The following is a 21,682-nucleotide window of genomic DNA, read 5'->3' as shown; positions in this document are numbered from 1 at the left end:
CCCTACACCGCACCCCTACACCGCACCCCTACACCGCACCCCTACACCGCACCCCTACACCGCACCCCTACACCGCACCCCTACACCGCACCCCCTACACCGCACCCCTACACCGCACCCCTACACCGCACCCCTACACCGCACCCCTACACCGCACCCCTACACCGCACCCCTACACCGCACCCCTACACCGCACCCCTACACCGCACCCCTACACCGCACCCCTACACCGCACCCCTACACCGCACCCCTACACCGCACCCCTACACCGCAACCCCTACACCGCACCCCTACACCGCAACCCCTACACCGCACCCCTACACCGCTCCCCTACACCGCTCCCCTACACCGCTCCCCTACACCGCTCCCCTACACCGCTCCCCTACACCGCTCCCCTACACCGCTCCCCTACACCGCTCCCCTACACCGCTCCCCTCCCTCTTCCATTTTTCACCTTCTATTTCTTTTCTATTTCATACACCCCTACACTCTCACATCTCTCATTCATTTCACATTCTTTTTTTCGCTCTTTTCTTTTTTTACTTTACACACCCTACTCTCACATCTTCCTCCACCCTTCCATTTTTTCTTCACTTCCATTTCTCATTTCACACGACTCCACATTCCTTCATTTCCACTTCACTCTCTCCTTTCACTCCACCACCACTACCACCTCACTTTCACACCTTTCCCCCTCTCTTTTCTTTTTTCATCACATCACTCATTCCCATTTCCCATTTCCTCACCATCTTCAACCATACATCACATTTCATTCACTCTTTTTCTCGACTTCCCTTTCCACTTTTCTTTTTTTCCATCATTCACTCCTCTACACCATTCTCCAACCATACTACTCCCATACTCCACACCCCTACCACTTTCTCCTCCACTTCCCATTTCCTCAACACTCTTTTTCACATTTCCACTCTCACTTCCCCATTCTCCAACTACAACACACTCTCACACTCCTTTTCTTCACCCTTTTACTACTACACTACTACACTACTACACTACTACACAACTACACAACTACATTTCACTTTCTCTTCCTTTCTTCTTTCTTCTTTCTACTTCCCCTCCTACTTTCATCACCACTTCACCATCCCTCTCCCCTCACTCCACTTACACATCACTTCTTTCACCTCTTCATCCCACTTCCATCTCTCATTCATACACTTTCACATCCTTTTCATTCATCTCACATTCACCCCCAAACACTTCTTCATCTCTTCACCTCATTCTACCTCTACCATACACCACGCTTCTTTTTCTTTTTCCCTTTTCCCTTCTCTTTCTTCCATCCGCTCCTCTACTTCAACATTCCTCACCACCTCCACCTCCATTCATACACTCATACATTCATACATTTCCTTTCTTCTACTTCACTTCCCTCCCATCCGCTCATTCCACTCAAACCACATTTCCATTTTCCATCACTTTCTCTCTTTACACTCTCCTTTTTCCCCTACTCTTCACCACTCCTTTCTCTCAACCACTCACTCAACTCTCCACTCCTTTCTCTCTACTCACCACTTCATTCTTCTTTTCTTTTTCTTCTTTCTCCCCCACTTTTCACTCACATTCACTCTTCACTTCCACAACTCATCCTACCTTCATCTCATTCTTTTCATCACTCACACCTCCTCACTCCCTCCTTTCACTACTCTCATCTTCTCTACTCTTCAACTACCACACATCTTTTTCATCTTTTCTCTTTTCTCTTTCATTTCTACTCCCACTTCATTCTTCACTCCACTCAACCACTCTCTCTTCCCACCTTCCCTCATTCCCACACCAACATCCAAACTTTTCATCTCTTCCACGCTACCAACCACCCATTTCCTTTCACACATCTACTCAACTTCTCTCCCCTACTTCACTACACACTCTTTCTATTTACTCTCTTCATCTCTTTTTCATTTCGCCTTACGCTCCACTACACACTCATTCATTCTACTCTCTCTTTTCACTCTCACATTTCGTTTTCACATCTACATACACCATTCATACCACGCTTCTCATACATTCATCATTTCTATTCCATCTTTTCATCACCTCATTTTACACATCTACTCCTTTTTTACTACTCAACTCGCGACATTTACTCTTTCTCCTCACTCCCTTTTCACTTTCAACTACATCTTTTTTCTTCACTCTCTTTCATTCCATCATCCTTTCTTTTCTACTCTACTTCACTACACTCCTCATCCTTCATACATTTTCACTTTTACATTTCATTTTTTCTTTCTTTTTACATACACCCTACTCTACTACATACTTCCATCCATTTCACTCCACTCCATTACACTCCCCTACACCTTTCCCCTACCGAACTCATTTCATCCTCACTTTTCTATCATACTACTCTCTTTTTCTTTATTTTATTTTTTCCTCATTCTACTCTTACACCTCTCCTACCAACTTCATTCCCCTACACCTTTCCCCTACCAAACTCTTTTCATCTTCACTTTTCTACCATACTACTCTCTCCCATTTCCCTTCATTCATTCCCCTACACCTTTCGCCTACCAAACTCTTTTCATCTCCGCTCTTTCCTCTCCTCATCACACACTTTCATTTTCACTTTTCTACCATACTACTCTCATTTTTTTCCTTCTTTTCCATTTCTTTCCTTTCCCTTTCTACTACTCTTCGCATCTTCATAACACTCCCCACCAAACTCTTTTCCTCTTTCATTCACTTCAACTTCTTTCTCCTTCCATTCACTTCAACTCTCATTCACTCTCCATCTTTTCTTCTCTATTCATACATACTCAACTTTCTTTTCTTTTCACTCCAACTCCATCTCCCTATTTCATCTCCCTCTTCATCACCACTCTTTTCTCAACCATTCACTCTACTCTCACACTCCCTCTCTTCTTTTCTTCTTTCTCACATTCACTCTTTTCAACTACTTTTCATACTTTCAACTCTACTTTCATTTCTACTCCCGCTTCTCTCTTTTCTCTACTCTACTCCCCTACCATCTCTTTCCTTTTTTCTCTATTTCTACTACTCTTTCTTACTTTCTACTCCCATCCACTCCATTTCACTCTTCACATCAACTTCCAACCCTTTTCATCTTCTCATACACTTCTTTTTCTCTTTTACATCTTTTCTTCCACTCTACTCCACTACTCATTCCCTTTCCTATTTCTTTTCTACTTTTTTCTCCTACCTCACCACAAACTCAACTGGATTCCTTTCCATTTCACATCCACTCCTTTTCCCTTCTCACTTTCATTCCCTAACTCTTTCATCATCTCATCCCTCAACTTTCCTATTCCTCTCCTACACTTCTTTTTTTCCACTCAACTACTCATCTCATCCCTCATCATTCATTTCACACCTACATCACACTCTACCCACTTCTCTCCTCTTCTCTTTCTTTCCTTTCTCCTCTTCTCCTCAACTCTTCTTCTCTACTCGAACACACATTCTCTTTTCACCTCCCCTCATCCTTCACTTTCACCTCTTTCTATTCATTCCATCTCCTTTACTTCACTCTCATTCCTTTTTACCTCTCATTCACACTCCATTTTCTTTTTCTCTTCACTTCGACCTTCCTTTTTTCTATACACTTCTTTCCTTCTACTCAACTACTCATCACATCTTTCACCTATCTCTTTCCACTTCACTCTTTTCATCATTCCATTCACCCCTACTCTACTTCTTCACTCACTCCCTTTTCCTACTTCTTTCTCCTTTTTCTCTCCTACTCTTTTCATCTTTTCTACCAGACATTTCATACTTCTTTCATCTTTTCACTCAACCATTCCCTTCACATTCTCTTTTTCCCATCCACTCCACATTCTTTCATCTTTTCAACTTTACATCTTCACTTTCCTCATTTCTACCACTTCTCATCACTTCTTCTTTCTACTCCATCTTTTCATCACCTCGATCTACTCAACTACTCATCCTCATTCCCTTTTCCATTCCTCTTCTCCTACTCCAATACCCACTTCCTACTCCACTACCCACTTCCTACTCCCTCACTCCCTCACTTCTTTTCCCTTTCCTTTTCTCTACTCTACTCCACTACTAACTCTTCCATTTCTCTCTACTTTCATTCTCTTTTACAACTCCAAAACTCTCTCATCCTAACCATCTCTTCACATTTTCCGCTTTTCTACTCCATCACTTCTTTCAACTTTCTCTTTCCCATACCCGACATTTACTTTTTTCTAAACTTCACCATTTCCCTTCTCCCTTTCTTCTCTTCATTTCCTCTTCATTACTCACTCACTTCATCATTTACTCTCACCTTCTTTTCCCCTTCTACATCTATTCTACTTCATCACCCATCTTTTTCCCTCCTACTCTTTTTCCTATTTTCATCTTCTTCGACTCTATCCAACATTCCATTTTCATCTCTTTTCCCTTTTACATCACACCTACTCACTTCCTTACTCCTTCACTTTTCCTTTTCTTACACTTCCATTTCCCATCCATCAAACTACTTCGTTTATACACTACACTTCCCACTCCTTTTCATCATCCCCATTCTCTTTTTCACATCCAACTTTTCCATTTTTTACACTCTCAACTTCCCATTTCTTCCCCATTTTTTCCCACTCTACCCATTACTCTTTCACTTCATTCATTCTCACCTCTTCTCTTACTTCCCTTTCTATTCTACTCTACTACTCTCCCCCCCCACACTTTCATTTAACTTCCTTCTCTTTCACTTCCACTATTACCCAAACATCAACTTCATTCCATCTTCCTCTCTTCTTCAAACTACACCCTACCTTTTTTCACACATTCCTCTTCCTTTCACTTTTCCTCTTTCTTCCACTTTTCTACTTCCTTCACATTACTCCCCATCTCTCATCTTCTACGCACCTACACTTAACCGCTTTTTTCCTTCATACTTCCTTCATACTACTCCCGACGCTTTTCTCCTACTCTACACCACCCCTTCTCTTCATACCCCCCTCTTCTTTTTTTTCCTTCATACTACACATCACTCCTTCCTTTCACTCCCGTTCTACTCCTCACTCTTTCATCTACACTTCACTCCTTCCTTTCACTCCCGTTCTACTTCACATTCTACTTCCATTTTCTACATCATTTCTTTCTCATCACTACGCTCTACCACCCCACTTCCTCTTTATTTCCCTTTTTCTTTTATCCATTTCACATTTACATCCCATATTTCCTTTCCCCTACACCTTTCCCCTACCGCCTATTTTCATTCTACCCTCAACTCTTTTCATCTCTTTTACTCCATAACCCTTTATGATTCCACTTTCCTTCTCTATTCATCCTACCTTCCACGCTACCCATTACTTTCCACCCTCCTTTCCATCCATCTTTTCCACATCTTTCATACCACTCCCTCACCGCTCTCATTCCAATTTCATCCGCATTCAACTTCCATTCACCCCCTACCTTCTTCATCTATTTTACTTCTCCCCTCATATTTCATTTCAATTCCATTCGCCATTCAACTTCCATTCAACTTCCATTCACCCCCTACCTTCTTCATCTATTACACTTCTCCCCTCATCTTTCATATTTCTCGCTTCTCACTCATTCTTTTTCTTCATTTCAACTTTCAACCACCCTCTACACTCTTCATCTACTCCGCTTCTTTTTTTTCCTCTTCACTTCTACTTCTCAACTTTTACATAACACACTCCCAACTTCTTTTCATTCATACTTTTACTTCTTTCTTCATTCCTCTCTTTCTAACTCTTCTACCTTACTACTCTACTTCCTTCCCTCTTCTACCCCCACTCTTTCTTCTACTTTACTACTATACCTTACTCCTTACATCTATTTCCTCTACCCTACTCTTCTATACATCTTCTTTCGTTAAAAACATTTTACTTTTTTCTTTTCTCGACATTCACAATTACTTCCCCTTCTCTTTCATCTTTTTCTACTACTTTTCTCCTTCTCCTCCCTTTACTCCACAATAACTCAACATCTACTCTAATCACTACACCTTCACATCTTCTTTCTTCACCATTCCTTCTCCCATCTCTAACCTTTTCAACACACACTCAACTTATTTCAATCATCCATTATTTTCATTTCCTTTCAACACTATATCGCTTTTACTTCTTTACCCTACACTGACTTCTTCTTTTACCAACTATCTCTTCTCTTCAACTTCAAACTTCTTTCTCTATTATTCAACCAACTATCTATTCTAAACCAATTACTAAACTATACACTACACTTTTCTTCTCCACTCTTTCACGTATAACCAATATTTGACTTACATTATCTCCCCGATTACCCCAGCTACCCCATCTTTTCTCCTCATTTACCAACTTACTTTTCTTTTCCTTAATTTACCATCGAGATCCATAAACAACTTCTTCTTTTCCCATCAAAAAACAACAACAACTACAACAACTACAACAACAACAATAACAACAACAATAACAATAACAATAACAATAACAACAACACAACAAACATAAACATAAACATCTGACATCAAACAATCGAAAACAAACGAAAACAAACAACAACAACGATAAAGATAACAGCCACATATTTCTTTCAAACTACTTTATATTGGACACATCAATTTTATTCTCCCTTCTTTCATCTACTCACTCCTGCTAACTTTTTCCTTTTACTTCTCACATTCCTTTACAAACATACCTAATCGTATCTAAAATTTATCATTACAAACTTTCAACTACATTATCTTATTTACATTCCTTTATTTACATTCCTTTATTTACACTTCTTTATTCACGTCCTTTACCATCCACTTACCCTACCTTCCTTACCTCACCACTTTCACCCCGTCGCATTTCGACAAATAATTCCTCTTTTTTCCGTTTTTAAAATCTATATCACTTCCGAACTCACTCAATAACCCCATTTCACCTCTACTTTCCCAAAATCAGCCTTCATTCCCTTTTTCTATCCTCTTTTTTCACCCACTATCCCACCACTTAACGCATCGCTTCTTCTCAATAAACTCGCATTTTGACCAGCTTTAAAATCGTTTCTTATTTCTTTCTCTATCGCCATCACTTATTTAATATTTCCCTTCCCTCTCCCTGCCTCTTCACTTCCCTTGCCCTGCTTCTTCCATCATCCTCCTCGTTTACCATTCCCTCCACATTCCATCAATCCTTACCACTTTGCCTGTATGTAAACACTCTCAAAACATTCCTTGATTTACATCTGCACACTCATCCTCACCAGCTCTCACTGACGCAACAGAATATTTTAAGCGGCCACTCCCATCCTTACATCTACCTCCGTACCCCATTCAGCCATCTCTACACCATCGCCCATACATTCGTCTCACAAACCCATACAAACAGACGTTAGACCCACACATCTCCCCTCTTTGCCCCTCTATATATCCCCCAATATCAACTTCACATCAAAAAACTCAAAGGTATACTTCTTTATTTAACTATTTCTCTCTATTTTACTACTTCTTTTTCATTTTCGACACTTTTCACCTTTTTAAATTTTGAGAAATCCCTACCCAACATAAAATAATCGCGTGTTAGCAAATTTTTTTTTGAAATTTGATTTTTTTGCTATCTCGAGGACCATGTACTTTGAGTGTGTGACACGAATACCATAGAATAACGTGAGTTTTTCCATGTAGATTCATAATATTCCATCACCAAAAGGCAAACCATTCGCCAGAAATACACGACTATATCGAAAAAATGGCAAAACCAAACTCCCTCAGATCACTCGTTTTCGTTACATATTATATACCGTTATATGCGCATTTATCTCTACTCTATGACTGTCCCTTTGGATCTCACCACCAGCTCCACAGCATATCTTATGATGCTTTGTACACTCTCTTATCTCCAGATCACACATTACGTTACACACGTTTTCGCTTCGAAAACATCAGGTACCACCCATTATTCCGCAAGTTCATCAAATCCTCGACATCCGTCCTTAAGCCTCTGAGATTCTCCTCAAACTTGTAGTACCCTGGTAGTATGCTCCCCATCATATCGTGAACATCCCCTGCTTATGCACACAGTATAGCAAGGACTACCAACAGCCGGAGATCGTTGACTAGTCATACATGCCGCCTTGCGATACAAAATCATCCATGGCCTCCTTACCAACGTACTCACTAAAATAATAGACCCTGTTTCAATCATTCCATTCCCTCATAAATACTTCTTCACTTTACAAGTAATATTATCATCATGCTTTACCAGCCTCTCACTCGAAGCCACTACCCTATTACATCTTCCCTACGGTGTCTCGCTAACCTAACAGCAACTGTTCATTGCCATCAGAAATAACCAGTCTTTCCTATCATCCCTGTATATCAAAGCATCTACTTCACTAATCCTCCTCCTCTCTTCCCACCATTTTTTCATAACTCAACCCTTTCTTTACTTTTTTATCTAACTTAACCTTCATGTTACCAGTCCTTTGCATCACTCATCCCCACTCGTTCCTTCTTTTCTTCTCGCGTTTTACACAACACACATCACATTCATTTCCGTCACTCTTCGCCTTACAGCCAGCTCGCGGTAAAAAAATATTCCTCGTTGCTGATGATCGTTTCACTAGTTTCCTCATGTGCTACGAGAATCACCATGGCTCATCGAATACACTTCTTGTTCACTTGAAATTTCTCAACATAGTTGCCCCTTTCCTCATCCACATTTTTAGGTTGCTAAATATGCTGAAGCTTGTCTGCTTGCAGTTTTATACATACATCTTGTTTCAAGTTTGGCTGCCTCTCCAGAGCGCAATCTGCAAGCCACCGGCCTCAATTTGTGGGCTAGAGCACTTGCAACTCACTTGTATATGCCCGCCAAGTTTCGATGGTCCAGCGCTTCATATTCACGAAAAACCCCTACCACCGCCTTTGTCACGTTAATGCTGTAACTACCGCCTTTATCACGTCCATACATAGTAATGTATTTTATGCCCTGATATCTCCTAAAGTTTAGGTGACTCTGCACTGCTCAAAGAGTACTTTCGTGAGCCCAAATTACAGCCTGACATATACCACTAAGATCTTTAATAATGTGTCAGGTTCCAGCTTTGTTGCTCTTCGTTTTCGCAAAAAAAACAATTTCACCAAAAACGCGCTCCCACCACCACCTATATCTTTTCACATAGTTAACACGCCGCTGCCAAAAAATCATTTATGCTGGTATCACCGTCAAAAACGCAACCAGGCAAAAAAATGCCCTATGAGGAAGAAAAGCATGCTCCGCAAAACTACACAGGCGCCAGGCGTTGAACAGATGACACAGGTAATCAATTCATATCACCATATATTGATCTATGGTGTCCGCGTCAACGCTGTTACAATTGAAACAATGTCTTTTGATTTTATATATATAGGATGTTACAGATGCCGGCTCCCATTTTGTGATAATCAAATTGCAAATAATTTATACCTAAATGACGCATCCTGTCTTCGTCACTTGCTACTCGCTTAGAACCTAATACCATTACATTGAAAAACAGATGTCACAAACCTCTATCAACCTAGCAAATTGACTTTTTACTTATCAAAGCATATGTCCACATGTGTATAATGCATTTCTACGCATGTTTACTTTTTTAAGCCGTTTGTACCTGCGCTTTCCTGCACCAATGTTCAGCACGTAGCAAGACACTTTAAGGATTCATTCTGTAGAGGTTCATTTATCGCAGCACCAATGCTCCATGATGTAATCCAGCAAATTTGTATGCCCCCCTGCAAGATACCAAATAAACGTGGGTCAGAAATGAGCAGAACGAGGTCTCCGGTAAGATACGTCTCTCAAACACTTGGTTCTGACTTAAAGTCATGTATTGCTGTTTTTCCCGAGAGTTTTCAAACTCCGCCACATTGTTTTGACTGCTTTGTTCTCTTTCTTGGGAAACAACCATCGGCTTACTACTGTGCAGCTGTTGTTCATCTATAATAGAAAAATTTAACAGCGCCTTCTCTTTTCGTTACCGGCCGGAGGGGCCATGAAATCGGCATTTTTGGGTAAGTTTCCTCTTGATTTGTCTGTCCCCCTTTTATATATCACCGACAGCGCTCGAACTTGAGAAAAGATTAGTCGTCTGCCGTATGGCATGATTAAATCACTCTTTAATCTCACATAATTGCTTCAACACATAGGCAGCTAATCCCCTATTTGAAAGATGGCTCTGTAACACTTTTATTTATCATAGTGTTTATTTTTAATCAAGCAGCAGTGTCCTTGTATTGAGTGTCCTAAGGTTTAATTTTAATCGCAACAAAAATACCATTGCTAGCGCCTGAAGATCTGAAACAAGGAGCTAGGGCACTTGCAGTAGCTCTCTACAGCTTTGGCAGATTTCGTTCTTTTCTTACTTAATTTGCACTTTTTAGACCCAGTGCCGCATTTCACCTTGAAGATAAAACTCACAGCCGTCGGAAGTGACACGTCTCGACAGTTACTCTGTTCAATTTGCTAACACAGACGATGAAAAGCCAGTTCCGACCTCTGATGGCTCTTATATCTTCATGGTTTCTCGTATCCTATAATTCTCTTAAGCAACATCCCAAGAGACACCTTGTAGGTTTTGTCATGTTTCATATGCAATTGTACCATCCACTAAACCGGTCAAACAAACTTTTTGGAGCTGTTTTTACCTCGAAATAAAACAATTATTCTTTCTGTATATGTGCCAAGCTTAATACGCATGGTACTCGATTTGGTCGTCTCTGACAGTCAATGAGAAATATAGATTTTATATCATTTGACCTCCCTTTCAGATTGGTGTCTGCTACGGCAGATATATTCTTTGCACCTTCTTTCCTGCCTCCTCTGTTTACACTTAACGCTCTATACCCTACATTTTGCGTTTAAACAAAATGGTCCTTAAACACTTAAGCCTCGATTACAAGAGACTAATTTGTATCCTTCTTTCTATTTTCCTTGTTTCGATTCACTCCTTCCTTCTATACCTCCAGGATGTCTATCTTCTTTTTACCACCATTTCCAGTTAGCACTCTCTAAGCAAGCCAACTTCGACTTTTCAAACCAGTATAAATATTAACTTCATATCTTATCCACAAATATAAGTGCATGTCTGCGTCAACAGAAACAAATAGTAAGTAGTCACTTTTTACGACTAAACCATGAGTACTTCACACCAGTTCACTTTCCTTTTAAAAACATTAAAGATTTTTAGCACACAACATACCATATCTAGTATAGAGTACACCAGCAGTATACGAGAAATTAGAGGCGTTGACTTGCACCTGTCCTGCTGATATCACTGAAATATAACAACGAAGTTTTTATGCCTTCTCCTAAAATCAATGGTTTGCGACGAAAGCGCGGAGAAAGGGTTCTATACATCCCTGCCAGTGCAACCTTTCGGACAGGAGTAGAAAACAAAGGGTATACTAAAAGAAAATAGGAATGGAAAGATGGCGTTGATGACAGGTTGAAAATTGGTTGTGAAAATGGCTCTGGTCGAGTTGTGTTCTTTAAGCTGTTCAAATTGTGAAAATAGTAGCTAGAAAAGATTTTGAGAATGTTTTCACTACATCAAGTAAGAAACGGAAACGGCGTAGCTGGATTCACAATCCCTGTTATATTTAACTTCTTTATCGAGCAACAAAATTGAAGTCGTTTGGATATCGTTACACCATTTATCTCCTTGAAAGTGCTATGAAAGCCGACGGCTCCTGTTAAGTTAACAAATTGTTAATTACTATGCTTTATTATGTAAAAATGTCAATAGCTGCCGACAACACGGTTGTTTTTGCGAGATACACCCTCTGGAACCCCATTTTAGTAAAGTTGCAATTATATAGCATATGGGGAGCTCTTAATACAGTAAACTTCCTCGGGATATACTAGATTACTAGTTTGAATAATCATTTGTGTGAAATATATCCCCCCTTGTGTATCATTCTTATTACAAGACTTATTAATTTCGAGCTCGAAACATACCTATTTGGTCCAAGAAATATCGCTGTAAGTTACCTTTTACGGAAATATCGCTATAAGCTGCAGTCGCGTTTATCTGCTAAATGAAAGTTTAACCGAGGCTACAATTCTAGACAGTGACCATGTAAACCTACTCTGCTTTATGAAAGTACCCGATTAATACATATATCCGATAATTAAATATGCGCGTTCCAATTCCCGTTGTATTTTCCATTCAAACATAAAGGTATATAATTTGCTTACAGGTTCGATTGAAATTTCAGAATAAAGGAATAACTAATCGAACATCATTTAGGATACTCATGTCAGTGAGTGAGCAGAAACAAAACTCCTATGTTTTCCAGGGCTCAATCGATAAACCAGGTCTTCAAGTTATTCGAGGTGAAGGAATTCGTATTGATGTTGAGAAAAATGGTAAGGTTCATAGAGGAATAATTGATGCTATTACAGGTGCTGCTGTAGGTGCTTTAGGATGGGGAGATTCTGAGGCGTTTCAAGTTATCGAGGAAGCTGCTCGTACAGCCACATATTCGTATCCTCCTAAGATTTCAAACAAGAGTTCTGAAGCTTTAGCTAAATATTATATTGATCGATCTCCAAAAGGAGCATTTGCCGCCGCCCTGTGGACAACATCTGGTTCTGAAAGTAACGAAAATGCATTGAAAATTGTTAGGCAATATTGGCTTGAGCGCGGTTTACCAAATAAGATCAAAATATTTTCAAGGGAAAGCTCTTACCATGGCTTCAGTCTCGGTGCGCAGTCTATTTCTTGGAATGCACGTGTTGAGCCTTACCAACCTTACCTTATCGATAGAGAGAAAGTATGCTTCAAAATTCCATGCGCCTACACCTATCGTTTCAAAAAAAGTGATGAAACCGAAGAAGAATATGCACAGCGCCTGGTTGAAAATTTAGAGGAGCAAATCGTCACCGCTGATCCAGACACTGTTGCTGTGATTATTGTGGAGACCCTGCCTGGATCTTCTTTGGGTACAACACCTCCTCCAAAGGGATATTTGAAAGGTCTCAGACAGATTTGTAACAAATATGACATAATATTCTACCTGGATGAAGTTATGTGTGGTACTGGTAGATGTAACCCTAATGGTAAATTGAACTGTTGGGAAAACTACTTGGGAGCAGATGAAGCTCCCGATATACAAACAGTGGGTAAGACGCTTGGGTCTGGTTATGTTACTATTGCTGGGGTGTTAGTTGGACCTAAAATTAGGGACGCGTATTTAAAAGGAACTGGTATCATCTCAGGAGGTCACACCTATGCATCTAACTCTTTCAACTGTGAAGTAGCTTTAGGCATTCAGCGTAAAATCGAAAGAGAATGTTTGACTTCCAACATATTCGAGATGGGAAATATTATGGGTAATATGCTAAAGGAAAGGCTATTTACAACTGATAACATTGCTGGTGATGTCAGGGGGCTCGGAGGGTTCTGGTCTATAGAGTTTGTTAAAGATAGAAAGACTAAAAAAGCTTTAGACCCTGCCTTGAATATTGGTCCTCGTTTCCAAGATTATTGCTTTGATAATGGTCTAAGTGTTATGGGCATGCCAGGTAATCCAGACGGTAGCTGTAGTGATCGTGTATTATTGGCCCCTGCCTATATAATCACCAAATCTGAGGTTGAAGAGATTGTAACCATACTAGTACATTCTATCAAAAAGTTCAGTGAGAATCTCAGATCTGAGGGTGTGTGGTAACGGCCTCATGATTCAATTGATAAAACAGAAGTCCCTAGGATAAAATTGGTACAAACGCTTGCGATGAAAGGCAGAAATAGAAGTCTTTAAGATCTTAGAGCTGCCGTAAATTGATTCCTTTCCTTGTAAATTGTGACCGCCCTCTGTAGTCAAAGGTTTTGCCGCTGAAATCCTTTATAATAGCCATATTTAAATTTTACCACGTGATTTGTGCTATTTTATCAAAATGAATAGCTGTTGAAAACCAGTTAGCCGTTACAGAAGCATTTGAAAGAAAAAATTTTTAGCCGTATGCCTGAAATAAATATTTCAAAATGTTACCTGCTTTTGAACTTTGGATATATATATATGAAGTACAAAATGTTATGCCGAATTGTAACCAAAAAGACACAAACGTCTTTGAAAACAACCCTCTATAACAAACCAGAATTTTACTTCTATGACAATAGATTTGAAAATATAAACACGATAAGTAAGTACAAAATTCGGGGCAAGAATTGCTTTGGCGGTTCAGATGAATGTCAAAGATTTATAAGTTATTATAAGTTTTCTACATTGCTCATTGCTAGTGAGACGTCAACTAGAATATGATGAAGTCAAAGAGACTTAAAAGTTTTTCAAACAAAAAAAATGTAAAACAATGTTTAAGAAGAGATTTCAGAGTCAATCAACCGTACCTACACTTCGCTGGGAGCGAGGAGAATTATTTTCACGGTTTTTTTACCATCCCAGGTAATGCGTTACTTGAAGCAAGAATGACATGAAATAAAAAAAGTAAAACAAACATAAGTAAAGGCGTGAAGGTTGACTGTTGGTCGTATTGTGCGTTACATGAGTGAATTATATTTCAGACATGCTTTATTCAAACTTCACCTTATGTATGTTCTTTTATGAATCTCGATACTCTTCATCTATATTAGCACGACAACATTGTTGTAAAGACATTTGGCGCTGGTCGCACGATTTTGATAAGTCTATGAATCAGGAAAAGTCAGGTTACCAATTCAATCAGAATTTGTTGTAAAAAAATTCCAAAAAAAAGTAAAAACTTTGATATTATTGCATTTTAATTAAAGCAATGCAATCTATAAAATCGTGAGCGAACAATAAGCGATGACACAGGGCATTTTAACTTTTAAGTCCAAGAAGATGTTAGAAAAACAAAGACTAATTCAGAGTGATATTAACGAAACGCGTTTTGCTTTACTTTTCAGGTTTGAGAAATCATACTCGATTGAATTTTTTTAGTTTTCAGTTCCCAAATTGAGCGGCCAGAGAAAAAAATCCCAACTGAAGGTTAGAAAATGCGATTCTAACCAACGCAGGTTCCTAACTATACCTTTGAGTAAATTGTATGTATAAACTCAGCATTCATATATGGATTGTTAAACGTTCGTCAGAAACCAGAAATGTTGAAGAAACTTATTACTCTTTTCACAGTATTCGATTAGAAATATTTAAGCTCATTTGGAAATAAAAAGAATGCGTCGCTTGCGCTTCCCTTTATGGGTGCTTTTTGTTTACTAAGCGGGCTTCAGGCTTTTCTGTTTATTGAGCAAAGACACATATAAAAATGAGAAAAATAGACCAATTTTAGGTTACCCGTGAATGCAGCCTAAAGTGTTAAGTTTCACATACACAGATACTATACCTTAACTCCATGGACTACCAGCAAAAGAACATGTCAGTTCTAGTTACAGGGGCTACTGGATTCATTGCCCAACATATAGTCAATGATCTTCTGAAGCAAGGCTACAAGGTAATAGGAACCGTAAGATCAGAAGATAAAGGTAAAAAGCTCAAGAGCCAATTTGGAAATAATGATTTGCTGGAGATGGAAGTAGTGCCAGATATTGCACAACCCAGGGCATTTGATGATATATTCAAAAAGTACAGCAGCGAAATCAAAGTGGTACTTCACACTGCCTCTCCCTTTCATTTCAGAGCCACTGACTATGAGAAGGAGCTCTTAATTCCCGCAATCCAAGGTACCAAAGGTTTGTTACAGTCGATCATGGAATTCGGTTCACAAACTGTCGAGCATGTAGTCATCACCTCTTCCATTGCCGCAATCAAGGACACTTACAGGTTCTTAGAAAAGGACCTTGTATACACAGAGGATAACTGGAACCCTATTTCTTGGTCCGAAAGTCAACTCAACCCACAGGATGCATACCGTGGTTCAAAGAATTTCGCTGAAAAGGCGGCATGGGATTTCCTGCAGCACAATAAGGGGCTGATTAAGTTAAATCTGACCACGATAAACCCAGCACTCATTTTTGGCCCTCAACTGTTTGCCGAAAATATTACGGGTACACTGAATACTTCAGCGGAAGTAATCAATTCGTTCCTTCAGTCTATGCCCGACCGCGATATCACGAACATCAGAGGTGACTTCGTTGACGTTCGCGACGTATCTAAAGCACATTTGCTAGCATTCCAAAATGAAGAGGCTATTGGAAAAAGACTTGGGCTATCGGCAGGACAGTTTAATGGCCAAGATTTGGCTGAAATTCTAAATAGGAGATTTCAGCAATTACGGGGTGTAATCCCGCCGTGCACCAGTGAGGGCGCTTATAAGATCCAGCCATACGCGAAATTCGATAACTCTAAGACAAAGGAGATACTAGGTTTCGAATTCATTACTCTAGAGAAGAGTTTGTGCGATACAGCAGCGCAGATTCTCAAAAAGGAATACTAACTGGAAATGTATCTTTATTTATTTATAGGTCTTGGGTTTTACTCTTTTCACAACATGTTCAAATTTGCTTTAAAAGTTTACTCGAACTCGGTCTATTTCGACGTGAACTGATATTTTAACACCGCTCCGGTGATTAAAATACCGCATTTAGGATCCATCGAGAGACATATTATCAGTTTTATGAAGACACAGAAACAACTAATTATAAGTTATATCTGCATGTGCTTTTGCGAGTTCTTAAAGGAGTGCCTTATATTTTTGAATGAGTATGTTACCGTGATATTCCTACATTCAACACCGACCTTGAGAGGAGACTCATATTCCAAGTAATTTCCGTTGCTGTGCATTCATTTTGCAGATCCCTCGGATATATTGTCAAAGGAAACTTCAAGGAAGCTTATTCTGTTTCTTTTTGTGCACCTTTTGGTGCTTTCGTATCTAACGACTTTAGACTTGACTTTTTTTATATATATAAGCATCCAACAAAAGTAAGCTCAAGCTCAATAATGTTGACTGCCTCCTTCTTCTGTTTCTCAACTGTGTAGCAGTGGCCAAAGAGGCGGCGGGGGTCACTTAGTTGTAGCAGTTAGAACAAGAAGTTCTCATGTATTGCTATCATAGAGCAACCACAATGGTTGGCTGGACTTTGAGACTTGAACTGTTCATTCGGAAGCAAATCATTTCTGTCAGTTCTCATTCTTCAGGCATGGCAGGCTGTTGAATATAGATTCTGTAGCGGCCTGTAAAAACTGTACTCCCAAATGCCTCATTCTCGAAATTTTACCACACACCCATCCACCTATACAAAACTTCGGTAACTTTGGGTCAGGATATTCTATAGAATGTGTTCGTAAGAGTAAATGATAGGTATTTCATGACATATCAATGCTTTAGTTCTCACAGTAGATCATCTAAATATATCTTCTAGCTTTGCTTCGACAGGAGCAGGAGCAGTTAAAACTCAAAAGTGTACGTATTGATATCATGAGTGCATACAATTTCTAAAAATATTTGAAACCCTAAAGCTCAAAGGGCACAATCATTGCTAGCTACAAGAGCAGCAAACTTATTAAAGAAACGAGACTGTAGTTTTCCGGAACCATGGTCTTGTACAAATGTAAAATATCTAAAGGTTCATTTTCATCCAAATGTAGTTCAAAAAAATCTAAAACCACTCCTTGGCAAAGAATCCGGTTTTTTCTTTACTTTGATTGTTTTCAAAAGAGTGAAAATTGGAGTTGTGACTTTCCAAATCAATGGGGCCCTGCTTTACCATAGTACTGATAAGCTCATACGCAATGTGAGAAGCAGCGAAGCTTGTTATGTCACTCTGATCATATGGGGGAGAAACTTCGACAATATCGGCACCTATCAGAGGAAAGGTGTCAAGAGAACGCAACATACTAATTAATTCTCTTGTCAACCAGCCACCAACTTCCGCAGTTCCTGTTCCGGGAGCTGCGCTGGGATCCAGGACATCAATATCAACACTGACATATATTGGAGTTCCTTCAGGTAACATATTTTTTATCTCTTCAACAATTCCATCCACACCAACTTTGAGAATTCTGTCACTCTCGATTCGATGAAAACCTGTTCTGTCATCAGCTTCATAATCTCCCCAATCATTACCGCTTAAGCGCGTTCTCAAACCAGCATGAATATTATTCTTGGATAAAAGACCTTCCTGTTTGGCTTTCCATAGCATTGTGCCATGATTGAACTCTGAAGCAGTGGAGGTCCAATATGAAGGATAATCTATTGGTGACCAAGTATCGAGATGGGAATCAAAATGAATAACAGTAATAGGCCCGTAAATATCATACAGGTTCCTCAAAATAGGCAGTATGATGCTGTGATCACCACCTAATGTCACCAATCTTGGTGGGCTTGAAGAGTCTTCATACGCACTTTTCCTATCTAGAAGATTTTTGTATGCGGAAGTCATCATGTTGAGTGCCAAATTGCTATCCATTGGAGTAACTGGAACATCTCCACAGTCCAAGATTTTTGCCCAACTTTTATATGGGTTGATTCCTGCACGAAAGTTGAAGCCACGGAAGGAAAATTGTCGCTGAGAAGCAGCTCTAATTGCTTGAGGTCCAAATCGGGCCCCAGGACGATAAGAGACTGCACTATCAAATGGAACGCCGATTACACCTATATCGAAAGTCAGATTTTTATCCAACAAACACTTTGTATGAGGTAGATGTGCATAAGTGTTTATGCCGCTAAAAGGCCAATCCTGGCCCCATATGGTATTTAAATCATCACTATCGGGTTGCTCAAAGCATAATGCGCACTTAGCCACAAGGCAGAGGATCGAAACCAACTTCAACATTAGGATCATAAATCAATTGAAACAAGTTCTACTGTTGATTGGATAGACCTATTATAGTTAATTCTCCAAAAAACTTCGTTAAACACATTTATATAATAGCCAAGTATCGTCCCTCGCTATAGCCTTCCTTTTACAAAACCTTTTCCATAGACTTTTCATAGAGCGCAATAAAGGTTTTGAGCTAAACTTCGATTCCCCCCTCCATTGAAGCTTGAGGTTTCGTCATAGTCATATCAGGAGTCGGCTTGCTATTAGTCACTGCTGACGGCAATAGAGGAGCTGGCCTATTTTCTCTAAATAGAAATACTTGAGAGGAGAGCTTAGAAGCTGTACTCACTTAGTTCAGGAGTGCACAAAACCCATGTGAAAAGTTGAAAAGGCTACCTTCTAAAAGTAAAAATTACCTCTGTTTACTGTTTATCATTATATACGTATTGGAGAGTAACGATGTTGCCGTGGCATTTTTTTGATTACTCGACATCAGCATAATCTGAATCTTAAAAAATCCCTTCTCAGCTTAGCAGTCTGATTGTTATCTGCATTGAACAGCAGATGGGGCTTATTGTTTCTTCTGCTTCAAGTGAAAGAAGCATTTACCGTACCACCGCGCTATCCACACAAACCTGTGGCAGGCTTTAAATGTTTGTGCACGTAACCAAGAGATTATTATTATGGCTCACTCAATTCAACTTGCTAGCTCTTCCTTATTTTTTAGGTGATCATTAATATCACAGATTTTTCATCCCTAGAGGGGAAATATGTGTTTCAGGTCTCGCTGTTAGCATCTCCTTAAGATTTTTTATATTTTCCTCGGTCACAATTTCCATCAAAATTACTTTCCCACTTCCAAGAGCGCGAGATTATATAGCACACATACACGCTGAAGTGACAAAATTGATAAGATAAAAACTATCCCAAAATCATAGGTATCGTGACATATTTCATGTCATGCATGTAGATAAGAAAAAAATCGGACTCGTGTTCTCGACGCACCGAAACATTCGGAAATAGTTTCCAAAAATTTATGCTGATTCAAATTAAACCGAAAGGATACTTATAAAAATTGAATAGATATTCTTGTAACTGCTTCCTTTTTTGCCAGTTCGAAACAGGGCAAGTTGCAAACTAAGATGGAGAAAATTATACCTGTTACTTCACCCAAAACACTCAGAACTGTGCTAAGTCCTGTTGAATTGGATATCATTCTATCGCAACAAGAGATCGAGGCTCCAAAAAAGCCGAAAACTAAATTTCAGAGATTTTTGAGAGCAATCGAAGTACCTCACGGAGATGAGCCTATATCCGTCTTGAGAAATCCTGATTTACAACCAATACCTGATAAAGAGCGCACTTGGGGGTTCTGGTCTTTTTTCGCTTATTGGGGACTCCCAAATTTTTCTGTTGCTACTTTTTCAACGGGTTCAGCACTCTTAAGTTTGAATTTGAACATTCAACAGTCAATTGGAGCTCTAGTGATTGCTAATATTCTCATAGGGTTGATGACAATAGCAAACTCGAATCCAGGAATAAAGTATCATATTGGCTATACTTTAGATCAGCGAATGATTTTCGGCATATATGGCTCCTTCATTGGGATTATATTTCGGGTGGGTCTAGCTGCTGTATTTTATGGTTATCTCTCTTGGCTAGGGGGTCTCTGTTTCAACATGGTTTTTAGCTCCTTTTCCCTGAACTTTTTAAACATGAAAAATACATTCCCTGAATCTGTTCCAATGACAAGGAGAGACCTCATTAGCTTTCTGTGCTTTCAATTGATCCAGATGCCTTTTGCCTTTGTAAAACCAAGACGTGTCAATATACCTTCCATTGTGACTTGCTTCATGACACTTTTTGCCATTGTCGGTATTTTAGCATACCTTGTGAGCACAAATGGGGGACCTGGACCTCTATACTACAATAGAGTAACCCTTAATGCGAGTGAGCGCTCTTGGATGTGGATTTTTGCTATCACGATCTGGTACAGCGGAGTCTCGCCAGCTGTCGCGAACCAATCAGACTACTCACGTTTTGCACACAGCAAAACATCGTGCTATTGGGGTCTGTTTCTAGGAACTGTTTTGCCAGGTACCTTTGTCTCACTAAGCGGAATGCTTTGTGCTTCCGCCTGTAAGGAACTATATGGGGTGGCTTACTGGACTCCAGATGAAATGGTTGCACAATGGTTGAGGGATGACTACTCTTCCAAAGCACGGGCTGCTGCATTTTTCATCGGAATTAGTTTTGTTGATTCTCAGCTATTCCTGAATATGACACAAAATGGCTACTCATGCGGCATGGACTTGGCAGGAATACTTCCCAAATATATCAATATCAAGAGAGGAACGATTTTTGTCCAATTGATCTCTTGGGTTGTTCAGCCATGGACCTTTTTCAACACATCTTCTTCCTTTTTGGACGCCATGAGTGCTTTTGGAGTTTTTACGACACCCATTATAGCGATAAACATTGTCGATTTTTACGCTATACGTAAATCTAAAATCCCACTTATAGACTTTTTTACCCTTTCAAAGTCGGGGCTTTTCTGGTACGATTACGGCATAAACTGGCGGTCGACGCTTGCTTTCTTCACCGGCTTGGGTCTAGGATTGCCGGGTTTGGTATACTCTGCAAACGATAGCTTGAAGGAAAACATTGGCATGATGAACTTTTATTATGGCTATATGTTTTTCATCCCAATTGTTAGTGGTGGATTGTACTACGCACTGAACCTGGTAGCTCCTTTACGTCACGAAAAACTGAGGCAGGAGGATCCTTTAGATTATTTCAACTGTTTCAATGAAAAAGAGTTGGAAAACATGGGAATGGATCCTAATTCCGATGATGTGGATATCTTAGATGCCGAAATTCAAGATCGATCTTCCTTTGAGGTACCTGGAAAAAAAACTGCTTGATTTTACTGGCATCAAGTGTCTTAGTGAAAGATTTGCTTTTTTGTAATTATTATGGGCCCAAGTCAAACGATGGGCCTTGTCGCGTCTTGAAACTTTTAAGAATA

At 39.7% G+C, this 21,682-nt stretch overlaps 5 protein-coding genes across 5 annotated transcripts; 4 read left to right on the top strand and 1 right to left on the bottom strand.

Annotated features, from left to right (window-relative positions):
* Positions 1–8,386: 8,386 nt before the first annotated feature.
* HG535_0B07090 (uncharacterized protein) lies at positions 8,387–8,854 on the top strand (the record flags this gene model as incomplete). The annotated part of the gene is made up of 1 exon (XM_037287495.1): positions 8,387–8,854. One exon carries the CDS (start codon positions 8,387–8,389, stop codon positions 8,852–8,854), a length of 468 nt encoding a protein of 155 aa, XP_037143390.1.
* Positions 8,855–12,208: 3,354 nt separating this feature from the next.
* HG535_0B07080 (uncharacterized protein) lies at positions 12,209–13,624 on the top strand (the record flags this gene model as incomplete). The annotated part of the gene is made up of 1 exon (XM_037287494.1): positions 12,209–13,624. One exon carries the CDS (start codon positions 12,209–12,211, stop codon positions 13,622–13,624), a length of 1,416 nt encoding a protein of 471 aa, XP_037143389.1.
* A 1,660-nt stretch (positions 13,625–15,284) lies between these two features.
* Positions 15,285–16,325, top strand: HG535_0B07070 (SDR family oxidoreductase; the record flags this gene model as incomplete). The annotated part of the gene is made up of 1 exon (XM_037287493.1): positions 15,285–16,325. The coding sequence occupies one exon, from the start codon at positions 15,285–15,287 to the stop codon at positions 16,323–16,325; it is 1,041 nt and encodes a 346-aa protein (XP_037143388.1).
* Positions 16,326–17,490: 1,165 nt separating this feature from the next.
* On the bottom strand, positions 17,491–18,675 carry HG535_0B07060 (agmatinase; the record flags this gene model as incomplete). Its single annotated transcript, XM_037287492.1, has 1 exon — positions 17,491–18,675. The coding sequence occupies one exon, from the start codon at positions 18,673–18,675 to the stop codon at positions 17,491–17,493; it is 1,185 nt and encodes a 394-aa protein (XP_037143387.1).
* A 1,121-nt stretch (positions 18,676–19,796) lies between these two features.
* On the top strand, positions 19,797–21,578 carry HG535_0B07050 (nucleobase cation symporter-1 family protein; the record flags this gene model as incomplete). Its single annotated transcript, XM_037287491.1, has 1 exon — positions 19,797–21,578. The coding sequence occupies one exon, from the start codon at positions 19,797–19,799 to the stop codon at positions 21,576–21,578; it is 1,782 nt and encodes a 593-aa protein (XP_037143386.1).
* Between the last annotated feature and the right edge of the window lie 104 nt (positions 21,579–21,682).

Source organism: Zygotorulaspora mrakii, chromosome 2, assembly GCF_013402915.1.
Source record: "Zygotorulaspora mrakii chromosome 2, complete sequence".
Lineage (NCBI taxonomy): Eukaryota > Fungi > Ascomycota > Saccharomycetes > Saccharomycetales > Saccharomycetaceae > Zygotorulaspora > Zygotorulaspora mrakii.
This window is presented reverse-complemented; position numbering and strand designations above follow the sequence as displayed.